The following is a 26,874-nucleotide window of genomic DNA, read 5'->3' as shown; positions in this document are numbered from 1 at the left end:
ATTTCCTCTAGGAGGTGCTGGATATCACAAGGCTGTTGTTGGCTGAACTGGAGAAAGAACCAGGTGGTGAGATCGAGGAGAAGACTGGAAAACTAGAGCAGCTGAAGTCTGTATTGGAGATGTGAGAAAGGGGATAGCAAAAGGGAGCCAATAACAGTGAGAATTGGGGTGCTGGAACAGAAAATAAACTGTGACTTTATCCTGCAGGTATGGTCACTTCTCAGGTATAAACCGGAAGGTACAATTGACTTACTACCCTCATGGAGTAAAAGCTTCTAATGAGGGGCAAGGTAAGATGTAGTCCTCCTTACCACTACCTCTCAGATCTTGTGTTCTTTTTATTTTTTTGTCCATCTTCTTTCCCCACCAGATCTCTTTTACTTGAGCCTATAGATGACCTTTACCCCAAATTACCTCTCTGGTCTCCTCAGAAGACCTAACATTTAGATGTTCCCACTATTTTTCTTAGATCTAGACCATTCACTGCCCCTTATTCCTTCAGATCCACAGAGGGAAACTCTGGCCCCATCTCTGTTGCTGGTACTGAAGTGGGGTGGAGAACTGACTCCTGCTGGCCGTGTTCAGGCTGAGGAGCTGGGGCGAGCTTTTCGCTGCATGTACCCTGGAGGACAGGGTGAGTGTTTTGGGGAGTGAACACATAGCAGAGCCAGGATAAAATGATTAGAGAGTAAGTTGGGGAAAATGAAGGGACAGAGACAGTGGGGAAATGAATATTTTTTCTTCCATGAGTATTTATAGCAGTCCATTCCTGGTCCCCCCCTTTGTCCCCAGGTGACTATGCTGGCTTCCCTGGTTGTGGGCTGCTTCGTCTCCATAGCACTTTCCGCCACGATCTCAAGATCTATGCCTCTGATGAGGGTCGTGTTCAGATGACTGCTGCTGCCTTCGCCAAGGTGCATACTACAGTTCTGTAGTCCCAGTTTCCATTAGGTAGAGAAGCAGAGAGTTTGGAGAACCAGTTGGAGCATCTCAGGGTGCTTGTAGGCCAACTCAGAGAAGTTTCTGCATGTATCGGACCCATTCTGTACTACCGAGAATGAGCTGAGAATAATTAGTGAGGGTAGGCCCCATCTCTTCAACCAGCTCCCATTCGATCCCTGGGACCATCTAGGCCTAGGGATGCTAACCTGCAAGGGAAACAAATAGACCTTGTGCTTTCTCTTTAGGGCCTTCTGGCTCTAGAAGGGGAGCTGACACCCATTTTGGTGCAAATGGTGAAGAGTGCCAACATGAATGGGCTACTGGACAGCGATGGGGATTCCTTGAGCAGCTGCCAGCACCGGGTGAAGGCTCGGCTGCACCATATTCTACAGCAGGATGCGCCCTTTGGCCCTGAGGACTACGATGAGGTCAGGCTCTAAAATAGCCTGGATCCCCAATTCCTAGAATTGTAAATAGTAGGGATCAATAATAACAGTATTTACTGCATGCCAGGCACTGTTTTAGTTGTTTTACACATATATTATTTAATCCTTACAGCGACCCTTTGAGATAAGTACAGGTCCACAATCTCTTATGCATAATTTTGAAAATTAAAAAGATTTTTTTCTTGACATTGAGATTCGTTTGGCAGCTAAACCTGACACGAACTGTCATTAAGACTTTTATAATCCTTAGTTTTCCCACTTAGTGTAAATAGTCATGCATTTTGTGGCAGAAATATTAATGTGTTTGGTTATGCCATGGGCCCTGATGGAGGTATTATATACATATGGCATATGTGCTGTATTAACTTCTAAAGTCCCACAGATTCTCAATTCCTAAGCACAGCTCTGATCCCAAGGATCCTGAACAAAAGAACGTTTCAGTTATCCATTGTTGCATCATAAACTACCCCAAAACGTAGTAACCTAAAACAACAATCATTTTATTATCTCTCACAGTTCTGGGCTCATCTGATCTTGCTTGGAGTCTCTCCTGAAATTGCAGTCAGATATTGACTGGAGCTGGAACCATCTGGAAGTTCAGCTGGGATTGTGGGATGGCTGGCTCTCTCCCTGTTCATGCTCTCCCTGTAATCTCAGTGCCTCTTTTCTCCACATGGTTCTTCATATGGTTTCTGTAGTGTGATAGCTGGATGTATTAAATGGTAGCTTTAGGGATATTCAAAAGCAGAAGCTTAGAGGCTTTCTTAAAGTGTAGGCCCAGAATTAGCACAACATAACTTTGTTATTTTTTATTGGTTAAACAGTTACAGGACCAGCCAGATTTAAGGGAAGGGAAGGAAGACAAAGAATTGATGGTCATCTTTAAAGCACTGCAAGGACTGCAGACCACAAGGACTTTCCTCCCATTTTACAGATGAGGAAACCTAGGCTCAGAAGAATCTAAGCAATTTTCCTCATGTCATCCAGCTAATACAAACCCAAAGGGTCTAACTCCAACACCCAGGCTGTTACATTGCTTTATAGTATTAATCCCACTATATGCCATTACCCAATATGGTCATTGTTTTTCCTGCATATCTAGGCCACAATTGACCAGGCAGTGGTTTTCTACTCTTCCCACTCCTCATTTCTGATATGTTCTTTTAAAAAACTGTTTAAAACTTTAAAATTGTGGTACCATTTTAACCATTTTGAAGTTTACAGTTCAGTAGCATTACATGTATTTACATTGTTGTGTAACATTTCTGATTGGTTCTTAAATGAGTTAAGTAGCTAAGCACTTTGCTATGAGCCCATAGGATTTTCTGTGTTCTCTGAGTAGGACTTGATAAGGAACAGGAACTTGCTCCTTTATTTCCTAATCCATTGCTCACTGTGAAACTCAAAAAAGCTAAGGCAGCTTTCCTTTTCTGCCTTGCCTTCTTTTGCGAGCAAGAATGAAACTTGTGAGGACCTAAATAGAATTGTGCGTTTTCAGCCAGAATCTTGATTCCCCCTCCCCATTTTTCATTGACTGTTACTGTCCTACAAGCCTGAGTCGGAACCCAGTTTTGAGGCAGCATTTCTACTCTAGGCTCAGGCTAGCATCTTGTTTAGAGGAAGAAGATAATGTTATCTGTAATCTCTACTCATGAAAACATTCTGTGGAGATTTTGAGGGATTTTGGTTTAATCTTTATTCTCCAGTATTTTCCATGTGTATTCTAGAGCCCTCAAGAAAAGAACTTAGGTCTTTTATTTTCTCTGGACTCTTAAAATCAATCCCTCTCAGATGACTATATGCTAGAGCAGTGCCCTTACCTGAAGGCCTAGAACTGCTAGTATGCCCAGTAACCTAAGAATGCTCACTGGAGTGAACCAACATACAGATCTGTATTGTGGGTAGTCTCTGTGTAATAAACTCACAGGAATCTGGGCAATTAGTGCTGAGCCTATCTTGCTTTTCTTCTCTCTATTCTTCATAGCTGGCTCCCACCAGAAGTACTTCCCTGCTCAACTCCATGACTGTCATCCAGAATCCTGTGAAGGTCTGTGATCAGGTATTTGCCCTGATCGAAAACCTCACCCACCAGATCCGGGAACGAATGCAGGACCCCAGGTCTGTAGGTGGGTATGAATACTACTATCTTCCCTTCAAGGTCTCAGGTATGGATGGGTTTCTCAGGCATTCTGGTGTCATCTCCTAAATGTCAGAGACCAGGCCTCCTCCTCCCTCTGGCTGTACTTCAGAGTCGTCGGGGTCTTTTGTTGGAGGTAAAATCTTTGATTCTTATCTGATTTCTGCCTTTCTTCCAGACCTGCAGCTCTACCACAGTGAGACACTAGAGCTAATGCTACAGCGTTGGAGCAAGCTGGAGCGTGACTTTCGACAGAAGAGTGGGCGCTATGATATCAGTAAGATCCCTGACATCTATGACTGTGTCAAGTATGATGTGCAGCACAATGGGAGTCTGGGACTTCAAGGCACAGCAGAGTTGCTCCGTCTCTCTAAGGCACTGGCTGATGTGGTCATTCCCCAGGTGTGTCTTGTATAAGGGACCTAGCCTGGGGAGGAGGGTGTTGGGAAGGAAAGAGAGAAAAGGTGGAAAGGAAGGGTGATTTGGGACTAGAGGAAAGCAACTTAGAGAAGGAATAAGTTGAGTTGCTACATTTCTCAGGGTCCACTCTGGCTCTTGGTAAGTACAGGAGGCTAATTCAGGAGACACCTGGAAGAGGGGGAATGTAGTGGATATGAAAGAAGCCCTAGACGTGAGGTGAAGACAGGCATGATCTTGGTCCTGGGAATATGAGGCATGAGAAAACAAGATTTATTGAGGTATTTATTCCTGGCCTGTGGCCCCTAGGAGTACGGGATCAGTCGGGAGGAGAAACTGGAAATTGCTGTGGGCTTCTGTCTTCCACTGTTGCGGAAGATACTACTTGACCTGCAGAGAACCCACGAGGATGAGTCTGTCAACAAGCTGCATCCCCTGTGAGGGAGGGCTGGGAGGGGTGTTGGATGGAGGGAGGGGCATGTCAGGGAGCCTTGGGGGAATCAAAGCTGGGACAGCCTGGGGAACCAAGAATAAACAAGATTTTGGGATGGAAAGGAGAGAAGTCTTTGAGGTGGGAGGAGGGAGTTTGCAGAAGGGTGGGAACAGGGTTAACTGATTGTGTGAGTGATTTAGCTGTTATCTCAGGTACTCCCGAGGCGTGCTCTCCCCAGGTCGCCACGTTCGAACGCGTCTCTATTTCACCAGTGAAAGCCACGTCCACTCCCTGCTCAGTGTCTTCCGTTATGGAGGACTTCTTGATGTAAGGATTTCTCCTTCTTCTTTAGCCTGTGAACAGCTTTTTCCCAGCATTCTTTTACTCTTCTCCTCATGCTTTTTAAATGAAAGCTTTCTCCATTCTCATTGGCTCCCTGCTCATTCTCTGACTCCTGTTTCCTTAAGCAATGGCTTACCTCTTTTTGCATTTGGTAGGAGACCCAGGATGCACAATGGCAGCGAGCTTTGGATTATCTTAGTGCCATCTCAGAGCTTAACTACATGACCCAGATTGTCATCATGCTTTATGAGGACAACACGCAGGTGAGGAACTAGCAGGTGGGGGATGAGAGGAAGGCCCCTTCTTTTGACTTCTATTAAAAAAAAACAAACTTGCTTATCCTTATAATTTGGAGAATCCAGCTAGGTGTGGCACTTAGGCACAGCATGACACAGAGTATCCAGGAGGTTCCTACTGGAATGGAAAACGTGTTCTGGGATGTTGTTGAGCCAGAGAGGTAACCTAGAACACAGCTCTGGCATTAGGAAGAGTATGGAATTTGGGACAAAGTTATAAGTCTTATTTCCTCAAACATGGTTATACATATACCTTCTGCATACGGCTCCACAATTACACTTTTTTTTTTTTTTTTTTTTTTTTTTGAGACAAGCTCTCACTCTGTCACCCAGGCTGGAGTGCAGTGCTACAATCTGAGCTCACTGAAGCCTCGCGACCTCTGCCTCCTGGGCTCAAGTGATCCTCTCACGTCAGCCTCCTGAGTAGCTGGGATGACAGACATGTGCCACCATGCCCGGCTAATTGTTTGTAGAGATAGGGTCTCAACATGTTGCCCAGGGTGGTGTCGAACTCCTGGACTCAAGTGATCTGCCTGCCCCAGCCTCCCAAGGTGCTAGGATTACAGGTGTGAGCCACTGCTCCTGGCCCACAAGATATCTTTAAATGTTCTGCTATGTGCACCATAGCCAAGCTGAGTTATTGTGGAAGGTGATGGGAAGGGTTGTAAAGCTGGAAGTTCAAAAGTCATGTGCAATGGTGAAATCACAAATGGTAGAGATGAGGGAATGAGGATCCTGTAAGAGATAATATATAGTTGAAAGGAAGCTATAACAGGTCAGCCCCGGAGTGGGACAAAACCCTGAATTCCTGGGAGGATGAATCCTCTCCAGTTCCTCTCTACTTCCACCACAATATCCAGCTTCTCCCAACTTCCCCCTCTTGTGGTTATGCTCCGTAGGATCCCTTATCAGAGGAACGGTTCCATGTGGAGCTACACTTCAGCCCTGGAGTGAAAGGTGTTGAGGAAGAAGGCAGTGCCCCAGCTGGCTGTGGATTCCGTCCAGCCTCTTCTGAGGTGGGTCAGAGTGCTGGGATTTGGGACTGAAGGACTTAGGAACCAAGTGGTGGGAAACAGTACAGGGAGAAGTAAAAGGGCTAGGATTTTGGAGGCCATTAAAAGGCCTCCCTTATCTGCCTTTCATTGTATAGAATGAGGAGATGAAAACCAACGAAGGCAGTATGGAGAACCTGTGTCCAGGAAAGGCATCAGATGAGCCAGACCGGGCCTTGCAGACTTCACCCCAGCCTCCTGAGGGCCCTGGCCTCCCGAGGAGATCACCCCTCATTCGTAACCGAAAAGCTGGTTCCATGGAGGTAATGAGAGGGCCTTGGGAAAAAAATGAAGGGGTGGCAGTGCTCATAGGACTATATCCACAGATCCACTAGATCCCTTTGGGGGGTCTCTTGGGACTTGAAGCAGAGTCCTTCTGCTCTGATTGATATGTTTTACTTAATCTCTCTTTCACAGCTGGTCTCCCAATAGAGCTTCTTTAACCTTGTTGCTACTTCTCAGATTAAAGAGTTGCCATTGAGGGATGCCTGAGAGATAAGGGTTTAAAGAGATAAGATTAAGGAGGAGGCCTCTGTATGAATTTGAAAAGGTAGTTCTTTAAAAGGAAATCTAGTAGAAACAGCTTGAACTCTGGGCCAAAATCCCAGTCTAATACTTGGAAGCTGTGTGACTTTGGCTGGGTAACTTCTCTACATTTCTCTGGCCTTAACTTCTCTAAGCCTCAATTTTTTTTTTCACCTCTAAAATGTGAGTAGTATCCACTTTATAGATGCTCAACAAGCAGTAATATAATAACAATACAATTGATATTAAAGGTCTAGCCCTCTCTAGCTCTTGGTCACCTTGGGTAAAAATTATAGCTCAGATAGGAGCAAATATCTGGCACTTTATCTGTACTGTCGTTCCAGAAAGTGGGTCAGTCAAGAGCTCTGTCTGTCTTCCTCTTGTTCTGATGAGGATCTTTATCAGCATGGGCCTATATTCTGCTGTTCTTGGAGTTTGTCTCTAGTTCTGGTTCTAGCTCTCTAGTCTAAAGGCAGTAAGTGTTATTAATTTTATATTGTGTCCAGCTAACCATCTGAGGTTTTTGTTTTGGTTTTTTCCTGGAAAAACTGTTTCTGTCTTTGGCCCAATTATATCCTTTTTTTTTTTTTTTCTCTCCTATCTAGCTCCTTCTGTATCACTTACATTCATTTTGACGCCACAGTTTATCCCTGTCTCAGAGACTTTGACTGTCTGATTTAGATTCTGCTCTGTCCTAATGACTCTGTTCACCCTGGCTCAGTGCCAGGTCTCTATCTTAGAGGAATTGGTTTTTCCATTTTAGAAGATGGAAGATGGATTCTTCTCCATATCGGAAGAATCTATAACGAGCTGACCTAGGTTCAGCAAAAGGTTTGCAATTCAGATTTTGGAGAAAGCTGAGAAGACGAACTGCAGTCTCTTCTTTTGATTCATCCTTTACTTCCTGATTATTTTAAGGTGAAATTGACATTGGTAATATGCAGAGTTTCTTTAGGTAGGATATACATTATTTTCTCTTTGAGATGTAGGTGTAGGTTGGTATCCGTAGTACTCTATTACCCTTTATACTCACATGCAATAGATCACATGGATAGAATGATACATAATCTTCCGTCAATAAACTGCTCCTCCAAATGTCTTTCCTATTCACATGGTCTGCTAGTCTCTCCTGGTGCTGCTGTGCTTGAACCACGTCCGCCACCCCCAACCATTTTTTTCTGGTTTATGCATTCATAAGACATAGGCAGCTGGGTGTGGTGGATCACTCCTGTAATCCAAACACTTTGGGAGGCCTAAGTGGGAGAATCATTTGAGGCCAGGAGTTCAAAACCAGCCTGGGCAACATGGCAAGATCCTGTCTCTACAAAAAATTTTAAAAATTAAAACATTAAAAAAAACAAGGCACAGGTAAAGGAAAGCTCTCTGTGTATCATCTCTATCCTCTCTCAGACTTAATAAGATTGACTTCTTTCAGGCCTATATTAAGCTTCCTATTGTAGTCACAGTCCTTCTTTTCAATTACTAGTGCTGCGTAGACCCTGGCTTATCCAGGGTGATGGTTGTCCAGGATATTTTCCTCAGCTTTGCAAGAAAATCATCTCTCTGCTCCTTGGTCGCAAAGCCTTATGATACTAATGTTAATGTTTATCTTCCTTGCTCTATAAATATAGGCATACAACTTATCCTTCCCTCCATCCCTTCTTCTCCTCTTGTCATCTCATACTTTCTAACTATTTTAGATTATAAAACTTATGACCTTTATAGCAGCTATGCCCTAGCTGGTCATCCTCTCTAACCCTGGAACTAGCTCTGCCCTGTGGGCACTGGGGCTTTTGGGAGCCTGGGGTTTAAAGGAGCCATGACCGGCTTTCTACCCGGTCTGATTGCAGGTCATGAACATGCAGTGCACAGGGAACCTGGACCTCATCCCCTTGCGGGGACGGCGCCGCAGGAGGTCGGGAGACCTCCCCCGGCCTTCCCTAGCCATCAACCTACAGCCCCGGGCTGTGTCCACCACTCACCTGGCATCCTGCACACAGGTGTCCCTCCCTACCTCACCTTCCTGTTTCGCCTTCTGTCTTTGCTTTTTGGGATCTAGGGGCTCAGACACTATCTGGGTGGGATGGGTTGTGTGATTGGGCCCTTGCGGGCATTGTAAGAATTCTGTTTCATGTTTCTAGGGGTGAGACAGTTGGAGAGGAGGGCTTCTTGGTTCAAACAAGAAATGTAGTATGGTTGCAGTAGCCACAGCTCTCGCATGGAAAGAAGAGAGGGTGGCCAGACTCTTATTTGTGGCTGAGCCATTGTGATTGGCTTTCTGAGTCTGGTGGGGGCATAGACACAATTAGGAAACTGCTCTGCTGAGAACTAGGAATGGGTTGAATAATGATTTCTCAAACTCAGATTGGGAATGGGAGGGCTGTGGGGAAAGGCATCTTGAAAATAGAAGTGCCTTCTAGTATAAAAAATGCCCCGGACAGTTCCCTCCATAAAGTACATTCTCTGTTCCCTTTTCATCCCTCTTCCCCTATAAATCCTTTGGTTCTTCCAAACTTTCTAACATTGCTTGGCTTTGTACGGACAGGCATCCAGGACCTGGGTTTTATACTTTTGGGTTGAGGTGGCAAAATGATTAATATAGAGTCCTTTTTCTGCAGGTACTTTCTGAGACTTCATCCTCAAGGCCTGGTGGCTACCGGCTCTTTTCATCTTCACGGCCACCCACAGAAATGAAGCAGAGTGGCCTAGGTATGGTTTTGCCAACATTTCTCACCCATTGTTGGAAAAGTTGTCTGTCTGTTCTCCAGAGTTTTATTGTGGGAAACCTTAGTCATGGGATTTGGGACCATCCAATCAGTGGAATATCATCAGGTGGAGATAGGGAGGATGAAGTGGGAGAAGCCATAGTTAGATGTGAACTTGGATCTCAGATGATTTTTCCATCCCAGGAAGGTGTTTATCTCTTGGTTTTCTATACCAACCACATTTCCCTGGCCAAAGGGCGTTTTTCTGGCTTTCCCTCTCATTCCTTATCTGTCCCTCCAGTCTAGCCCAGACGTTAAGGGGCCATGGAGACTCTGAACCTTCAGAGTTATCAGAGACAGAGCTATAAATAGAGGTACTTGCAGCCCTCATAAATGTCATATTCCTCATTTGAAGAAATGTGCCATGTCTTCCCCTGAAACCTGTGTTTTTCACATCCCCGCTCTTGCCCTTCCTACCACCTTGCCCTTTCCTCCATCATCTCCTAATCCTGTAACTTTTTCCCCTTCCTTCTGGAAAATTGACAAGTCTGAGACTGGTGTAGTGGCAGAGGCATCTCTCAGGACTTTGAGGAAATGTCTCTTGATTTTTGGATCCCTGGAAAGGTGTAAAGAACATCATTCAGCTTTTTCTAAGAGCACAGACGGCAGGAAGGACCAAGCCTCAGAGAGTATTGTATTCTTTGGGTGTGGGGCAGTCCTTGGGAGGAACTATCTCTGAGCACAGTGCCCTGTGAGCCAGTAATTAGAACTGGAGGTCAAACATGATTGTGTGGGGTCTGGACTTGGTCCCCTGGCTGTTTCTATCTTGTCCTATTATTCTCTCTATTTAGCACCTCTAATTTTTCTGTTGCCTTTGTCCTTGGTACCTATTTTCTTGGCTCCAAAATGGTCAGCTTTTGGACCAGCAAAGGGGAGAAAGGTTTCGGTAACTTTCCAGGCTAATTTTATAAGAATAAGTTGCCTTCTAGATTCCTGAAATGAGGAAGATGGTTTGGGGCATGAGAAATAAATGACAAGTGTGTAGATCTGGCCAGGCGCAGTGGCTCATGCTTATAATCCCAGCACTTTGGGAGGCCAAGGAAGTCAGATCACTTGAGGTCAGGAGTTCCGAGACTAGCCTGGCCAACATAGTGAAACCCCATCTCTAATAAAAATACAAAAATTAGCTGAGCATGGTGACGCATGCCTGTAATCCCAGCTACTTGGGAGGTTGAGACACGAGAATTGCTTGAACCCAGAAGATGGAGGTTGTAGTGAGCTGAGATTGCACCACTATACTCCAGCCTGGGTGACAGAGTGAGACTCCAACTAAAAAAAAAAAAAAACAAACTGAAACAACAATAGTGTAGATCTAAGACATGGACCTCTCTTTCCAGAAGTCCCGGTAAAGAATAGGTTTCAGACAGACTAGAAAAGAGGATAGGTGTGTCTGTCCCAGTTAAGTGGGCCATGGGAATGCCTTCAAGAGCAAGGCAGAAGTATGGACGTGGAACTGGTTGGCAGATGGTGGTGATAAGGTAGAGACCACCCTCTGAGATGATCTGAGGACTGGGCAGAACAGAGTTGGCATGACTGCACCAGAAAAGTATTCAGTGGAGGAAGTATATGTAGGACAAAGCTTGGGGTGGTCTGGGAAAGAGCCAGCTAGTTTTAGCTTCTCTGAAGAAAAGCAGTCATATTTAGCAACTGTTATTACTCTCTGGAATCTCATTCCAGAGCCTGTTTGAACATGAAAGGTGGAGGAAGTTGCTGTATAGGGGAGAGGTCCTGAATTCCAGGGTGGGAATCATCAGGCATCTGAACTTCCTGATTGCTCTGGTGACCCCAAAATCCTGGGACCCCTGAAACCATGGTCCCTTCTTGGTGGCCTCAAGGAAATTGAACTCCTTTCCACTCCATCCATTTGCCCTGTGAATGTTAAGTCCCAAGCCAAACCCAGGGTCTTGGCTAAGATGGTTTTGGAAGTAGAGAGGCAAATCCTGAGAACTTGGGTGTCAGTCTTGTTTCCTCTTGACCACTCTGTCCTTATAGGCTATAGTAGGAGAAGGGACCGTGGAGGCCTAACCCTCCTCTAGATCAGCTGTTGGGGACAGTGACTGGTCTGATTTATTTCACACTTTAGAGATTATTCAAATTTTATTTAATCCTCTCATTGGCAATGGAGTTCTCTTTGCTTTCTTTGAATTTATATGTGTGGGCAACTGGCTTTGAGCATAGGCTTACAAGATAATACACTTCTGAGAGCAGAAAAAACATGTCTTTTTGTTGTTATTTCCTGTATTCCTTCTTAGTAGGGTGCTCCTCACATAATAGGCATGCTCTACATATAATCAACTGATTCTTCACATGCCCTTCAATTTGTGTCCATCTTGACTGCAGAAACTGTGCTGGTTCCTAAAAAATAGTTATTTATTTTCTAACAATACAGTTGGTCCTCAGAGTCAGGAGACCTGGATTCTAGTCCAGCTTAGCTTCTAAAAAAGTATGTGACCTTGAGCAAAGGAGGTCCCTTTTGGATCTCAGTTTCTTCATCTCTAAAATAAGAAAGTTGGACTGGATGATCCCTGAGTCCCTTCTAGCTTAAAAAGTTCAATAAGGCAGGGGGCTGTGGCTCACACCTATAATCCCAGCACTATGGGAGGCTAAGGTGGGAGGATCACCTGAGCTCAGCAGTTAGAGACCAACCTGGGCAACATAGTGAGACCTCGTTTCTACTAAAAATAAAAAAATTGTCCAGGCATGATGGTGTGTGCTTGCAATCCCAGCTACTTGGGAAGCTAAGATGGGAGGATCACTTGAGCCTGGGAAACCAAGGCTACAGTGAGCTATGATTGTGCCACTGCACTGCAGCCTGGGCAACAGAGTGAGACCCTGTCTTAAAAAGTATGTGAACCTCATACTTTCATTCTTCGGAAAGGTCAAAAGGCCTGAAGGGAGGGGATGTTGGATGAAAAACTTAGGAAGGATTGGAAGGGTGCCAGCTGAGTGTTCAGAATATAGTCTCTAGCTTCAGTCAAAGCCTTTTCTTTTCAAATATACAAGGACTAGATTTCTGGGTTTCTCAAGCTATATATCCAGGGTAAGGGGTGCCGAACTAAATCTGGGGGTAATCTAGAGGGACTTACCTGTTATTTGAGCATTTCTGAGAGCCACCTGAAGAGCACAGTCTATCCCTTTCAGTAGCTTTGAATCCCCTAATATGACTAACCCTGCATTTGTAGTGGCCCGTTGTCTCTGCCATGTAGCTCTTCAGAAGAATCCCCCTTTTGCTTGCCTGCTGTGACTATGGAGAAGTGTAAAGCCATTTGTGGTTATGTGGAATGGCCACGTGGTGGTGGCTCTGAATGGCTGTGTGTGTGTCTTGATGTTATCATGTGAAGTTGTGTATAGTTCTGTGTGATAGCTGTGGCTTTACGTGGCTACTAACGCACTCCCGGCCTTGCAGGCTCACAGTGCACAGGGCTGTTCAGCACAACAGTGCTGGGTGGCTCCTCCAGCGCCCCGAATCTTCAGGACTACGCCCGCAGCCATGGCAAAAAGCTACCACCTGCCAGTCTGAAGCACCGAGATGGTATGTGGGTGGGTTTTGGGGGATAACTCCTTTTTTCACTTGTCTCTCAGCAAGGACATAGCTCAAGAACTATTCATGCTTAAGATGACACTGGCCTTATAACAAGTTTTCTTCATCAGTAATAGATGGGAGAAGGAACCAGGACCCCTTTCACCCCTCCATTTGCATTCCCTCTTGCCATAAAAATACTACTTATTTATGCTTATCCCTTCATAATCTCCCACATACAGTCCTGCTGCATCAGTTTGTACTCTTTCCTGGATTCTGGCCTGTAGGGGTAAGGACCAAGGAGGATGATGCATGGTTGGGAAGAATGTGGTGGAACCTCGATTAAAATCCAGCAAATTTGGTTTAGGGAAGAGAATGTTACTCAGCTAAGGCAGAAAAGATAATATGGAAAGAAACTAGGGGAAGGGATGAATATTTCTGTGAAGATTTTATTTCCAAATGACCAGAAAGAAGACACAGTGGTAAAATTAGGGTTGTTTGTAGGGGTGTATTGTGGTAGAGATGACACATTGATTCCTAAGAGATTTACCAAAGGAAAAGAGATTGACGTGTGTTCGTTAGAAATCCAAGGGATGGGGAGGGGAGCAGGTCAGATAACTAACTTTAAAGAACAGACTATCTTGCGGGCAAACTCCAGAGCACAGGGTGGGGACAAGGATGGGTATAATCCCCATGATGTCTTTTCTCCCCAGAGCTCTTGTTTGTCCCGGCCGTAAAACGATTTTCTGTGTCGTTTGCAAAGCATCCGACTAACGGTACGTTTGCTTCTGACTCAATGTCATTCCTCCTCACCATGTCACCTCTAGACACTTAACTCTGAGTTTCAACACTGACTTTGCCTCTCCTTCCACTGTGTTGACACCCTGCTGTCTCTGAATGAGCCACTCACTAAGTGTCCCTCCTGGGATGGTTTCCTTGTGACAGCCTTAGTCTTGGCTGCAGCCTGGCTGCCCCATCCCTGTAGCAACTCAAGGTCTTACTTCCATAATCATCATCATCACCATTATGTCACTTTGTCAGCATCACCACCAAAACACTGATTAAACCTCTCCCTTTCCTATCACATGACTGCCAGGCTGTGTACAGATATGATGGTTCCCCTTCTTAGGATGGGAATAGTGTTTCCTAGATTGATTCTATTTCTTCTCTTCCCCCATACCCCCAATTCCTCAGCTTATATAACTTTGATCTTTCTGTGTTTTCTCCAACTCTTTTGTTGGGGTGGATGTGGATGACTAGTTTGTTTCTCTTTCAGAGCAATGCTGCAGTTCCCACCTCCTAAGCTTACTTATATGGGTGTTAGTCTTGAGTATATAGTTTCCCATCTCCATATTTCTTTCTCCTGCCATTATGTGTATTTTGTGTGGCTCTTGTGCTCCTGACATTTGCTTTATGTTACTACTAACCTAGTGCCTGGGCCTAGAAAACAAGAGCCCAGGTTGCTTTGGGATAAAAATTAAAAGAAAGGAGTAGGAGGTAGTAGGTAAAAGAAAAAGGACCGTACCTTGAGTTTTTAAGTGTAGTTTCCATGTGGCACCAGCCTACCTATGGTAAAGCTATTGCAGAGAAGTTTGAAGAGTGGAGATGTCTGCTGGGGATTCTGGGAGAGCTTAGGAAGGAATAATATTTTAAGAACATTGAAGAACTGGGTCTGCCCACACTAAGGTGGGAGAGCTTGGAGATCTCTGTAAACCATAAATTGAAGGGTATGGTCTCTTTGTAGGGTATAGCAGGAGAACCCAGGCTCACTCTCTTTCAAAGTTTTATCCTTGGTATCCTTATTTGTCTCTCTGTATTATATTTTGTCTTCAAGGTAAATCTAGGCTTTTTAGGTATGATTTTCTTCTATTCAAGAGTTAAGACTCTCTGAGGGAAATAAAACTACGCTGGCTTCCTGACTAGAAAACCTCTACGTGCTAATCTCCTATTGCCTAGCAAGTGACAGCTGCTAGATTTTAGCCCAGTCAGGTTGTACATCTTCACAAGGCACTGCTGAAATCTCTCCCTAGGTTGACCAGCTTATGCTGGCTCAGTTTATCCCTGCCCCCAGGCTCCCAGTTGTGCCTGTGGCAGGAGTTCCCATTCAGAGCCTCATGGGTGTGCCCGCTCATTTAGCTTCAAGCTCTTCTGGCCTTCATGTGCCACAGCCATCTCCAGAATAGAACCTGATACATCAATAGCACAGCCTGGGACTTGGACTTAGGGTCCACAATATAGTACAAGGAACATGGGCTCCTGAAATCAGAGCTAAATCACATATCTCCTAGTTCTTAGGTGCCATAAGAAAAGACCCAAGTCCATGAAACAGACCCTCAGACCTATGTACCTCCAGTTCCCCGAAGTACTGTTCAGCAGCCTCACCCGTTGAAGAAGATTTAATTCTGCCAAAAAGAGGTGAGGAAAAAAGAGCTGGAAAATGCAGGTGTTGTGCAGGAAAACAAATTTAAGATCTCCAATACCCTGCATACTTCCTCAGGGGTCTTGTGGCCTCCTTTGTTTTTCTTGTGCTGGAGTTTGGAGGCTAACATGCTTAAGAAGCCAGAATCTGGGCTCTACCTGTTGACAACAGGAGAAATTTGGAGCTGTATGTCACTTGCTGAGGAAGATTATCTAGATTCAATTTGACCCTCAAGAAATATGAAGGCTCTTCTCCATGGCCAAGATCTTGCTTGACTGACCTGCAATTACAAAGTGGATGTTTTGTCTGTAGTTGCAGATAAGTCACAGCAGCTCCGTCATCACCATCTCTTTGCCATGATATCTGGCTTTGAAATAGCAGCTGGAAATACTGGACCTGGCTTTGGAAAAGAGGCAAGGCAGTGTGTCTTCACACTTTGATGGGAGAGCAGCCCTCAGCCTTTCTCTGCCTCTGTTCCTAATAAGCTGCTCTTATATCCTGTAACTATATCCAGCACACAAGTATAGCCTGTTACTAAGCTGCACACTGAATTCACCAAAGTAAATTAATAAAGTGGGAAAGACTATGGCTCATGCTTAACCAGAATGTCAGGGTGTGACCACTGGATTTGTCAAGCCCGTTATCTTCTAGGGACCCATATAACTATGTGACCATTGGTACATAGTGCTCACAAGACTAGCCTAGGTAGAGCTGAAATCTGTCCTGACATCCAAGCTAAGGTCTCTGAAGACCACAGTCTCATGGGATCACCTTGTGGAGCCAGTTCTGGTCTGCTAGTTTTGAGCAGTCATCCTCAGCTGCCTTGTTTCTACCTTCTCTATACCAACATCCTGTACTCAAGTTCTTGTCCATCCTCACATCATGTCTTAAGATCCCATACCTTTTCTCTAAGATCTTTTCACTATTGTTCCTCTTACACCCCTCTCCACATGCCTTTGACTGCCTTCAACCTTTTGTAGCTGAATTACATCATCCACAAAGTTTGCCAAGTAGCGAAAATGAGGGGTTCAGAATCAAAGCTTTTCCACTCATCAGCTGAAAAAAATGCAGTTAGACTCACCAGCAGTGGGAAGAAAATATAAAATTATCCAACTTTCAGCTTGTGTAATGGATACAGTATCTCTAAGTCCTGAGTTTTAGTGTACTTTTTTTTTTAACTGATTGTTTAAATAACAGTAAGGTAAAGGATGGTTAGTCAATACTGGTATTTTCACATACTGATTCCATTTTCCACACATACCATTTTAAAGGAGTTCTACACCTGGTTTCCTGCCAGTCTCCTGTGCCAGCTGCCTAATACCGTCCCTGTCTTTGGCTATCTTCAAGTGTGGTCCAGAAGTCCTGCCCTAAAAAAGAGCCTTTTTAGCTTGACTATCTTGATACCCAGTACCATCCTTGACACTCTGAGTGACTTTGAACTTTTCAATTTTTATCTCTACTTCATAAATCCATTCACCTGAGAATGCAGGCCCTAAGTAGGGTTCATCCAATGATGAGGGATCCTGAAGCTGTAGTCAAGACTCCCAGCCACAAAACTGCCAGCTCACCCCTGTTCACAATGATGTGACTGCTGTCTACAAGCACTGACTGAATTATGCTCAAGGAGAAAGGGAAAGGCATTGCTGTATGACGAGGGCTCACTTATCCCTTTTTTGAGACTCATTGTATGATGACACCACTGTTCTTCCCTGCAAGAGATGCCCAGTGGCTCTGACCATCTCTGCTTCTCTCTTAGCTCACCTTGGATCTGAGTGCCCCCACCTCCCAGTAATGCTTGTGCTAGTCAGTGCCCCCCTCATTGTCTCTCCCTCTTCTCTTTCTCTATCTTTGTGCTTCCTGCCGTGGTCCCCTCACCCCCTCCAGAGCTGCTGGATGACCAGCACCCTGTGGTCCGGTTGCTGCGCAGTTTTTCCTCTGACTGTACAGGGGGCCGGCCAGTCTCCTTGGATGCCACGCTGGCGCATCACCTGCACCAGTGCTCCTACCACCTGCGCCTCTTCCGGAACTGGCTGCGCTCAGGCCAGGATGACCCCGAGTGCCTCTACGGTACCCCCTGCCACCAAGCTGGCTGCTGCCACTACCCTGGCTGGGACTGACTGCTTTGCTTATTGCACTTCTGGCAGGAGAGCCCACCTATTTGTTTCTCCTATTTGCCCTAAGGTTATGTAACTTGCATTTAGTCGCTTGGATGGGATTGGGGCCAGACTGCCTGGTAGCTGTAGCATTGGCTGCTCATCCCTTTCCTATTCTCCTTTCTCACCGCCCCCTAATGTTACTCATTCCCCAGTTCTGTTCAATACAGGAGTAATCTCTTGCCTTGGAATCTGTTCTTATCACTCTAACCCTCTACTACCACCATCTTCAAATCCAAATGTTTTTCTAGCCACTCTGAGGAGCTAGAGACAGTAACTTTCCTGCCCTCCTGCCACTAGATCACGGGGGAAATTGAGGCACAGAAGCCTCAATTGTATCCTTGGGGCAAACAAAGTCCAGAGCTTCGAAGATGGTCAGGTTATAATCCTTTTGAGTTATGGGCTTTAGTCACTGGTGAGCAGGAAGCTGTCTTGCATAGACTTTGTTGTCCCGTGTATCCTTAGTCCCTTTAAAGAGATGTTGAGGAGGCATAGGAAAGATTGGGGACTGAGATAGTGGTTTGGATGTGTTTTTCTTGATCCTCCAATGGGGACATTTTTTCCATCACCAGTCCCTAGTATTTGGGTTACATGTTTATGTTTACCATTGACCCTACCCAGACTGATAGACCTACATTGGAATTCTTGGGTTTAGAGCAGAGAATCAGTACTTTTTCTTTTTTCTAGGGCATTTGCCTCATTTTTCTGATGAAGTAGAAAGATCCTAGCAAGTCTGGGGTTTTCCAGTAGATCAGAAGGGTGAAGCTTTGATGTGATGGAAATTACCAAGAAAGAACTTCCATCCCCATCCTGTTCATGCATGTGATTTTCCTGGGCTGAGCTTCATGTGTATTGCATGCCCTCCAGTTTGCATCCAAGTATTCTAGCCTTTCTGCCGACATCCTAAATTTGCATGAACCCCTTCTCAGATTCCATGTCCTTCTCCTTAATCTGGTTCTCTTATTCATGATACCCGAAATCTGCTGTTTCTTCCCAGCTCCCTGACCTCCCTATCTCATGTTAGATCTGCAGTTTCACCCCTTACCTCTGGATCCTTGTTTTATTCCCCTAGAAAGTGTGAGAGCAACGTTGGTGCTTACCCTACTGGGATTCTGTTTATTTTTCCATGAGACATTGCAAGCTCTCCACAGGTAGCATGAGAGGTGATTTGATTCACCTTGAGGCCTTAGCAGGTAGATGTTTTAGGAAATCTGAAGGTGAGAAAAACAGACTCCCTAGGGGCTCCAAAGAGTTCCCTCTCCTAAGAGTCTTGGATACCCCACACTCCAAAAGCCACGGACTCTCCTGATGGCTCTCAGGGACTCTCCATGCTTCCTTGGCCAGTTGAGGTGTATCTGGCAGGAGTAACATTGACTTTGCCCATCTCTTTTCAAACAGGGTTTGAAGGGTGTTCCATGGTGCCTACCATCTACCCTCTGGAAACACTGCATAATGCCCTTTCCCTACATCAAGTGAGTGAATTCTTGAGTAGAGTCTGCCAGCGCCACACTGATGCCCAGGCACAGGCATCTGCAGGTATGGATACTCTTATTTTTTTAGCCTTCCCTCTGCCCCCATGCCCATGCTTCCTAGAATATAAGAAAGTAGTAAATTAGAAAGCTAGTTAGGCAATCCACAAAGACACAAAAGTACACTTAAAAATGTATAATTGCTGGCTGGGCGCAGTGGTTCACGTCTGTTATCCCAGCACTTTGGGAGGCTGAGGCAGGTGGATCACCTGAGGTCAGGAGTTTGAAACAAGCCTGGCCAAGATGGCGATACCTGTCTCTACTGAAAAAAAAAATAAGGCCGGGCGCGGTGGCTCATGCCTGTAATCCCAGCACTTTGGGAGGGCTAGGCGGGTGGATCACGAGGTCAAGTGATGGAGACCATCCTGGCCAACATGGTGAAACCCTGCCTCTACTAAAAATACCAAAATTAGCTGGGCGCCGTGGTGTGTGCCTGCAGTCCCAGCTACCCAGGAGGCTGAGGCAGGAGAATCGCTTGAACCCGGGAGGCAGAGGTTGCAGGGAGCTGAGATCACACCACTACACTCCAGCCTGGCAACAGAGTGAGACTCCATCTCAAAAAAAAAAAAATAATACAAACATTAGCTGAGCATGGTGGTGTGTGCCTGTAGTCCCAGCTACTTGGGAGGCTAAGGCTGGAGAATTGCTTGAACCCAGGAGGCGGAGGTTGCTACGAGCCAAGATTGCACCACTGCAGTCCAGCCTGGGTGACAGAGTGAGACTCCATCTAAAAAAAATAAAAAGTATAATTGCATAGGCCAACTAAACATCATAGAAATATCACTCCTGAATTCTGAAGTTTTCATTGAAAAATAAGCAAGAACAGTGAAGAATGAGCGGGGTGCAGTGGCTCACGTTTGTAATCCCAGCAACTCTAGAGGCTGAGGCAGGAGGATTGTTGAGGCCAGGAGTTCAAGACTAGCCTGTGCAACATAGTGAGACCCCCATCTCTCCAGAAAAAAAAAAAAAAAAAAAAAAGCTATGCATGGTAGTGTGTGCCTGTAGTCTCATCTACTTGGGATGTTGAAACGGGAGGATCACTTGAACCCAGGAGTTCAAGGCTGCAGTGAGCTATGATCACGCCACTGCACCTCAGCCTGGGTGGACAAAGCAAGATTCTACCACAAAAGAGAGAGAGAAAGAGAGAGAGAGAGAAAGAGAAGAGAGAGAGAAAACCCTGAAAAGAAGAGCAGTGAGCAAATACTAGCCCTACCACATTTTAAATCATTCTATAAAATGTCATTTTAGTTTTGATTTTTGTAATCGCAGCTCACTGCAGCCTAGAACTCCTGGGCTCAAATGATCCTCCTGCCTTGGCCTCTCAAAGCACTGGCATTACAGGTGTGACAGAAAGACTTTTTTTGAGACAGAGTCTCACTCTGTCACCCAGGCTGGAGTGCAGTGGCAGGATCTCAGCTGACTGCAACCTCCGTCTCCTGGGTTCAAGCAGTTCTCCCTGCCTCAGCCTCCTGAGTAGCTGGGATTACAGGCACAAGACACCATGCCTGGCTAATTTTTGTATTTTTAGTAGAGATGGGGTTTTGCCATGTTGCCCAGGCTGGTCTTGAACTCCTGACCTCAGGTGATCCACCCCCCTCGGCCTCCCACAGTGCTGGGATTACAGGTGTGAGCCACCACACCCAGCCAGAAAGACTTTTCAGTAAATAGACAGGGGGGTAATTGAATAGCCGTTTGACAAAAATTGAAATTGAACCGACACTCTATACCAGGATAAACTCCATATAGATCGGAAATCTAAACGTAAAAATTAAATCATGTGTTAGGTAGGTAGCTCCAAGGGCTTGTTCATCCACAGAAACACCAAAAAGTAAGAAAAAACTGCTAGAACCAACATTGTGAGAACTCTGGAGAATAGTAAAAGATTTGCAGTAACCAGGAAAATGCTGAATCCAGAAAGAGGCAACCTAAAAATGGCAGAAAAGCTTTGCAGCATTTTTACTCACTCTTGCCCCACCCCGCCTCCCTGGCTTGGTTGTGCTCTTGAAGATGACAGCCCATGTTCTCAATGTAGGACCCTGGTTCCTGGTTCCAGAGGGAGCAGAGATGACCTTATTCTCAAAGAATTTTGTCTGTTCTAATTTGTTGGTTGGCTACTTGAAAGATTGACACAAAGTGCCTACCTTTGTTTTGCCTAACTCTAACTTACTCAGGGCAGAAAAGTGGCTGTGCAGAGAGCATTCCTTAAAAACATTGTAAGGCAAATGAACAACCTGTGCCTGGCCTCAGAATGCACTTTTTTTTTTTTTTTTTGGGGGTGGAGTTTCACTCTGTTACCCAGGCTGGAGTGCCACCATGCCCGGCTAATTTTTGAATTTTTAGTAGAGACAGGATTTCGCCATGTTGGCCAGGCTGGTCTCGGACTCCTGACCTCAGGTGATCCACCCACCTCGGCCTCCCAAAGGTGCTAGGGTTACAGGTGTGAGCCACAACACCTGGCCAGAATGCACTTTTTTTTTTTCTTTTTTTCTGTTTTTTGAGATGGAGTCTCACTCTGTTGCCAGGCTGGAGTGCAGTGGCACGATTTTGGCTTACTGCAACCTCTGCCTCCCAGGTTTAAGTGATTCTTCTGCCTCAGCCTCCCGAATAGCTGGGACTACAGGTGTGCACCACCACACACAGCTAATTTTTGTATTTTTTTAGTAGAGACAGAGTTTCACCACGTTGGCCAGGATGGTCTTACTCTCTTGACCTCGTGATCTGCCTGACTTGGCCTCCCAAAGTGCTGGGATTACAGGCATGAGTCACCGCACCCGGCCCAGAATGCATTTTTTAAAGTGTCCACAAGAGACTCTATTTATTTATTTAACGTTGAATTGGTTTATTTTCTAATTTGCAGTTCTTAAATATTTTTATAGAAAATGGAATATTACTTACAGTAAAAATTTTAAGGCCAGGCACAGTGGCTCACGCCTGTAATCCTAACACTTTGAGAGGCCAAGGAGGGTGGATTGCCCGAGCTCAGAAGTTCGAGACCAGCCTGGGTGATACGGTGAAACCTTGTCTCTACTAAAATACAAAAAATTAGCCGGGCATGGTGGCATGCACCTGTAGTCCCAGCTACTTGGGAGGCTGAGGCAGGAGAATTGCTAGAACTGGGGAGGCAGAAGTTGCAGTGAGCTGAGATCGTGCCACTGTACTCCAGCCTGGGCAACGCAGCGAGACTCCATCTCTAAAAAATAATAATAATAAAAACAAACAAACAAAAATTCAGCCAGGCATGGTGGCTCACACCTGTAATCCCAGCTCTTTGGGAGGCTGAGGCTGGCTGATCACTTGAGTTCAAGAGTTCAAGATCAGCCTGGGCAACATGGCAAAACCATATCTCTACAAAAATAAAATAAAATAAAATTAGCCAGGTGTGGTGGCATGCACCTGGGGTCCCAGGTATTTGGGAGGTTGAGGTGGGAGGATCACCTGAACCTGGGAGGTGAAGGTTGCAGTGAGCCGAGATTGTGCCACCGCACTCCAGCCTGGGTGATAGACTGAGACCGTGTCTCAAAAAAAAAAAAAATAAATAAAAATAGAAAACTCCAACAGTTTTCTAATTGAAAGACTATTATAATAAGGTGAGCAGAAGAAAAGCAATCAAGATTTAGGAAAATATAATAGTGTTTTGTGTTTTTAATTTATTAATTTATAGTTTATACTTTTAACGCCCAGGCATGGTGGCTCACGCCTATAATCCCAGCACTTTGGGAGGCCGAGGAGGGTGGACCACTTGAGGTCAGGAGTTCAAGACCAGCCTGGCCAACATGGTGAAACCTTGTCTCTACTAAAAAATACACAAATCAGCCAGGCATGGTGGTGGGCACCTATAATCCCAGCTACTCAGGAGGCTGAGTCAGGAGAATCGCTTGAACTTGGGAGGCGGAGGTTGTAGTGAGCCAAGATCGCGCTACTGGTCTCCAGCCTAGATGGCAAGAGCAAAACTCCATCTCAAAAAAAAAAAATTATTATTTACTCTAATAATGTCAATATTTAATTATAATTATAATATCAATTATAATTATAAACAAATGAAAAGTCTAATAAGACAGACTTCCAACTTATACCTTTAACTGTAATTTTAGTAATATTCTCTCATGTTGTTTTGTTTTCTAACAGATTCCACCTTTCCTTGTGCGTGCCTGCGTGTGTGTGTGTGTGTGTGTGCGTGTGTGTGTATGCCAGGTGTCTTATATTTGAGAAGAGTCTCACATTAGGTCCAAAGACACAAATAGGTTGAAAGTAAAAGGATAGAAAAATTTATTTTATGCAAATAGTAACCAAAAGAGAGCTGAAGTAGCTATACCAGTATTAGACAAAATAGTCTTTAAGTAAAAAAATTGTTACAAGAGGAGCTGGGTCCAGAGGTGCATACCTGCAGTCTTAGTTACTTGGGAGGCTGAAGTGGGAGGATTGCTTGAGCCCAGGAGTACTCCAACTGGGAACATAGCAAGACTCTGTCTCTTTAAAAAAAGTTGTTACAAGTAAGAGAAAGTCATATATTGATAAAGAGGTCAATTTATTGGAAGATAAAACAATTATAAACACATACCAAATAACGGAGCCCCAAAATACATGACACGAACATTGACAGAATTGAAGGAAGAATTCTACAATAGTAGTTGGCGACTTCAATACCTACTTTTATTTATTTTATTTTTAGAGACAGAGTCTTGCTCTGTTGCCCAGGCTGGAGTGGTGTGATCATAGTTCACTGCAGCCTTGACCTCCTAGATTTAAGTGATCCTCCTGCCTCAGCCAAAACGCTGTTGTTGCAGGCATAAGCCACTGTGCCCAGCCAATACTCACTTTTAATAAGTGAGTATTATTACTCACTTATTAGTGAGAATATTAGTAAGGATATTGTCAGAATATTAGTCAGGAAATGACCGGGCGAGGTGGCTCACACCTGTAATCTCAGCACTTTGGGAGGCCGAGGCAGGTGGATCACAAGGTCAGGAGATTGAGACCATCCTGGCTAACATGGTGAAACCCCATCTCTACTAAAAATACAAAAAAATTAGCCGGGCGTGGTGGCGGGCGCCTGTAGTCCCAGCTACTCGGGAGGCTGAGGCAGGAGAATGGCGTGAACCCGGGAGGTGGAGCTTGCAATAAGCCGAGATCGTGCCACTGCACTCAAGCCTGGACAACAGAGCGAGACTCTGTCTAAAAAAAAAAAAAAAAAAAAAAAAAACACACACACACAGAAAATTAGTAAGAAAATCCCAGCACTTTGGGAGGACAAGAAAGGATAAGCAGGAGTGTCGCTTAAGCCCAGGAATCTGAGACCAGCCTGGGTAACATAGTGAGACCCTGTCTCTACAAAAAATTAAAAAATTAATTGGGCATGGTGGCACATGCCTGTAGTCCCAGCTCTCCGAGGGGCTAAGGTGAGAGGACTCCTTGAGCCCAGGAAGTCAAGGCTATTGTAGTGTGTTGTGATTGTGCCACTGTACTCCAGCCTGGGTGACAGAGTGAGATCCTGTCTCTATTAAAAAAAAAAAAAGAGAACAAAATTAGTAAGGAAATAGAACATTACAAACCAACTCGACCTAACAGACATATATAGACCATTCCATCCAACAACTGCAGAATGCAGATGCTTCTCACATGTACGTGAAATATCCTCCAGGACAGACCATATTTTAGGCCATAAAACAAGTCTCCATAAATTTTAAAAAGTTGAAGTCATACAAAAGATCTTCTCCAACCACAATGGAATGATGCTGGAATTAATAACAGAAGAGAAAACTGGAAAATTCACAAATAGAGAAATTAAACAACATATTCTTTTTCTTTTTTATTTTTTTGAAACAGATTCTCACTCTGTCATCCAGGCTGGAGTGCAGTGGCATGATCTCAGCTCACTGCAACCTCCTGCATTCAAGTGATTCTCCCACCTCAGCCTCCTGAGTAGCTGGGACTACAGGCACATGCCACCATGCCCAACTAATTTTTGTATTTTTAGTAGCGACGAGGTTTCACCATGTTGGTCAGGCTGGTCTCAAACTCCTGACCTCAGGTGATCCACCTGCCTTGGCCTCCCAAAGTTCTAGGATTATAGGTGTGAGCCACCATGCCTGACCTCCTTTTTTATTTTTAATTTTTGTGGGTGAAACAACATACTTTTGTTTGTTTGTTTGTTTGTTTGTTTGAGACAGGGTCTCACTCTGTCACCCAGGCTAGAGTGCAGTGGTATGATCATGGCTCCGTGCAACCTCGACCTCCAGCTACTCACCCCCTGAGTAGTTGGACTACAGGCACACACCACCACACCCAGCTAATTTTTGCTTTTTTTTTTTTTTTTTTGGTAGAGACAGAGTTTCACCATGTTGCCCAGGCTGAGCTCAAGAGATCTGCTGGCCTCGGTCTCCCAAAGTGCTAGGATTACAGGCATGAGCCACTGCGCCCAGCCAACAACATACTCTTAAATGACGAATGAGTCGAAGAAGAAATCACAAGGGAAATTAGATTATACTTTGAGATGAATGAAAATGAAAACATGCCAGATGGTATGGGGTGCAGCAAAATTAGTGCTCAGAGAGAACTTTATAGCTGTAAATATTTAAATTAAAAAAAAGAAGGGTCAGGTGTAGTGGCTCACATTTGTAATCCCAACACTTTGGGGAGGCCAAAGTGGGAGGATCGCTTGAGCCCAAGAGTTCAATACCAGTCTGGGCAATATAGTGAGACTTCATCTCTACAGAAAAACTCTAAAATTAGCCAAGTGTGGTGGTGCAGACCTGTAATCCCAGGTGCTTGGGAGGCTGAGGTGGGAGGAGAGCTTATGCCTGAAAGGGAGAGGTTGCAGTGAGCTGAGATTGTACCATTGCATTCCAGCCTGTCTCAAAAAAAAAAAAAAAAATGTGAAATCAATAATCTGATTTATACCTTATGGCACTAGAAAAAGAAGAGTAAACTAAACTCAAAAAGCAAATGGAGCCGGGCGTGGTGGCTCACGCCTGTAATCCCAGCACTTTGGGAGGTCGAGACGGGCGGATCATGAGGTCAGGAGTTCGAGACCAGCCTGGCCAACATGGTGAAACTCCGTCTCTGCTAAAGATACAAAAAAAAAAAAAAAAAAAAAAAAATTAGCCTGGCGTGGTGGCATGAGCCTGTAGTCCCAGCTACTCAGGAGGCTGAGGCAGGAGAATTGCTTGAACCTGGGAGGCGGAAGTTGCAGTGAGCCGATATCACACCATCGCACTGCAGCCTGGGTGACAGAGAGAGACTCCGTCTCAAAAAAAAAAAAAAAAAGAAAATAAAGGAAGGATATAAAGATTAGAGTGAAGATAAAGAAAAAGAAAAGAAAAACAATAGAAGAATCAATGAAACTAAAAGTTGGTTTTTTGAAAAGATCAACAAAATTGTCAAAACGTTAGCTAGATTGAGAAGAAGAGAGAGAAGACTCAAATAACTAAAATCAGGGATAAAAGTGGGGACATTGCTATTGATTTTAAAGACATAAAAAGGATTATAAGAGAGTACCATGAACAATTGTATGCCAACAAATTGGATAACCTAGTTGAAATGGATGAATTCCTAGAAACACGCAAAGCTACAAAAACTGAATCAAGAAGTAGAAAGTCTAAACGTACCTATAACAAGGAAAAAATTAAATTATTATTATTGTGGGTTTTTTTTTTTTTGAGACAGAGTCTTGCTCTGTTGCCTAGGCTGGAGTGCAATGGCATCATCTCAGCTCACTGCAATCTCTGCCTCCTACATTCAAACGATTCTCCTGCCTCAGCCTCCCAAGTAGCTGGGATTACAGGCACCGGCCACCACACCCAGCTAATTTTTGTATTTTTAGTAGAGACGGAGTTTCGCCATGTTGGTCAGGCTAGTCTTGAACTCCTGGCCTCAAGTGATTCACCCGCCTTGGCCTCCCA

The 26,874-nt window shown here is 44.8% G+C and overlaps 1 protein-coding gene across 35 annotated transcripts in view; it reads left to right on the top strand.

Annotated features, from left to right (window-relative positions):
• The window catches only part of PPIP5K1 (diphosphoinositol pentakisphosphate kinase 1), a 57,237-nt gene that overhangs the window by 12,469 nt on the left and 17,894 nt on the right, over window positions 1-26,874 (top strand). For 7 of the 35 annotated variants that reach the window (XM_054532716.1, XM_054532708.1, XM_063716610.1 and 4 more), the window contains 15 exons: window positions 12-121; window positions 208-290; window positions 503-634; window positions 793-914; window positions 1,188-1,370; window positions 3,373-3,514; window positions 3,704-3,927; window positions 4,252-4,379; window positions 4,588-4,702; window positions 4,873-4,980; window positions 5,913-6,029; window positions 6,164-6,328; window positions 9,209-9,299; window positions 12,762-12,887; window positions 18,846-18,983. In XM_054532716.1, the coding sequence (XP_054388691.1) occupies window positions 12-121; window positions 208-290; window positions 503-634; window positions 793-914; window positions 1,188-1,370; window positions 3,373-3,514; window positions 3,704-3,927; window positions 4,252-4,379; window positions 4,588-4,702; window positions 4,873-4,980; window positions 5,913-6,029; window positions 6,164-6,328; window positions 9,209-9,299; window positions 12,762-12,887; window positions 18,846-18,983 (1,984 nt within the window). Of the gene's footprint in view, window positions 1-11; window positions 122-207; window positions 291-502; window positions 635-792; window positions 915-1,187; window positions 1,371-3,372; window positions 3,515-3,703; window positions 3,928-4,251; window positions 4,380-4,575; window positions 4,703-4,872; window positions 4,981-5,912; window positions 6,030-6,163; window positions 6,329-9,208; window positions 9,300-12,761; window positions 12,888-13,588; window positions 13,652-17,178; window positions 17,362-18,845; window positions 18,984-26,874 lie in introns of all 35 variants that reach the window. The other 28 variants (XM_054532705.2, XM_054532714.1, XM_054532719.1 and 25 more) reach the window with 11 other exon arrangements.

Source organism: Pongo abelii, chromosome 16, assembly GCF_028885655.2.
Source record: "Pongo abelii isolate AG06213 chromosome 16, NHGRI_mPonAbe1-v2.0_pri, whole genome shotgun sequence".
NCBI lineage: Eukaryota > Metazoa > Chordata > Mammalia > Primates > Hominidae > Pongo > Pongo abelii.
The sequence above is the reverse complement of the archived record's forward strand: the minus strand, read 5'-3'. Positions and strand labels throughout refer to the sequence as shown.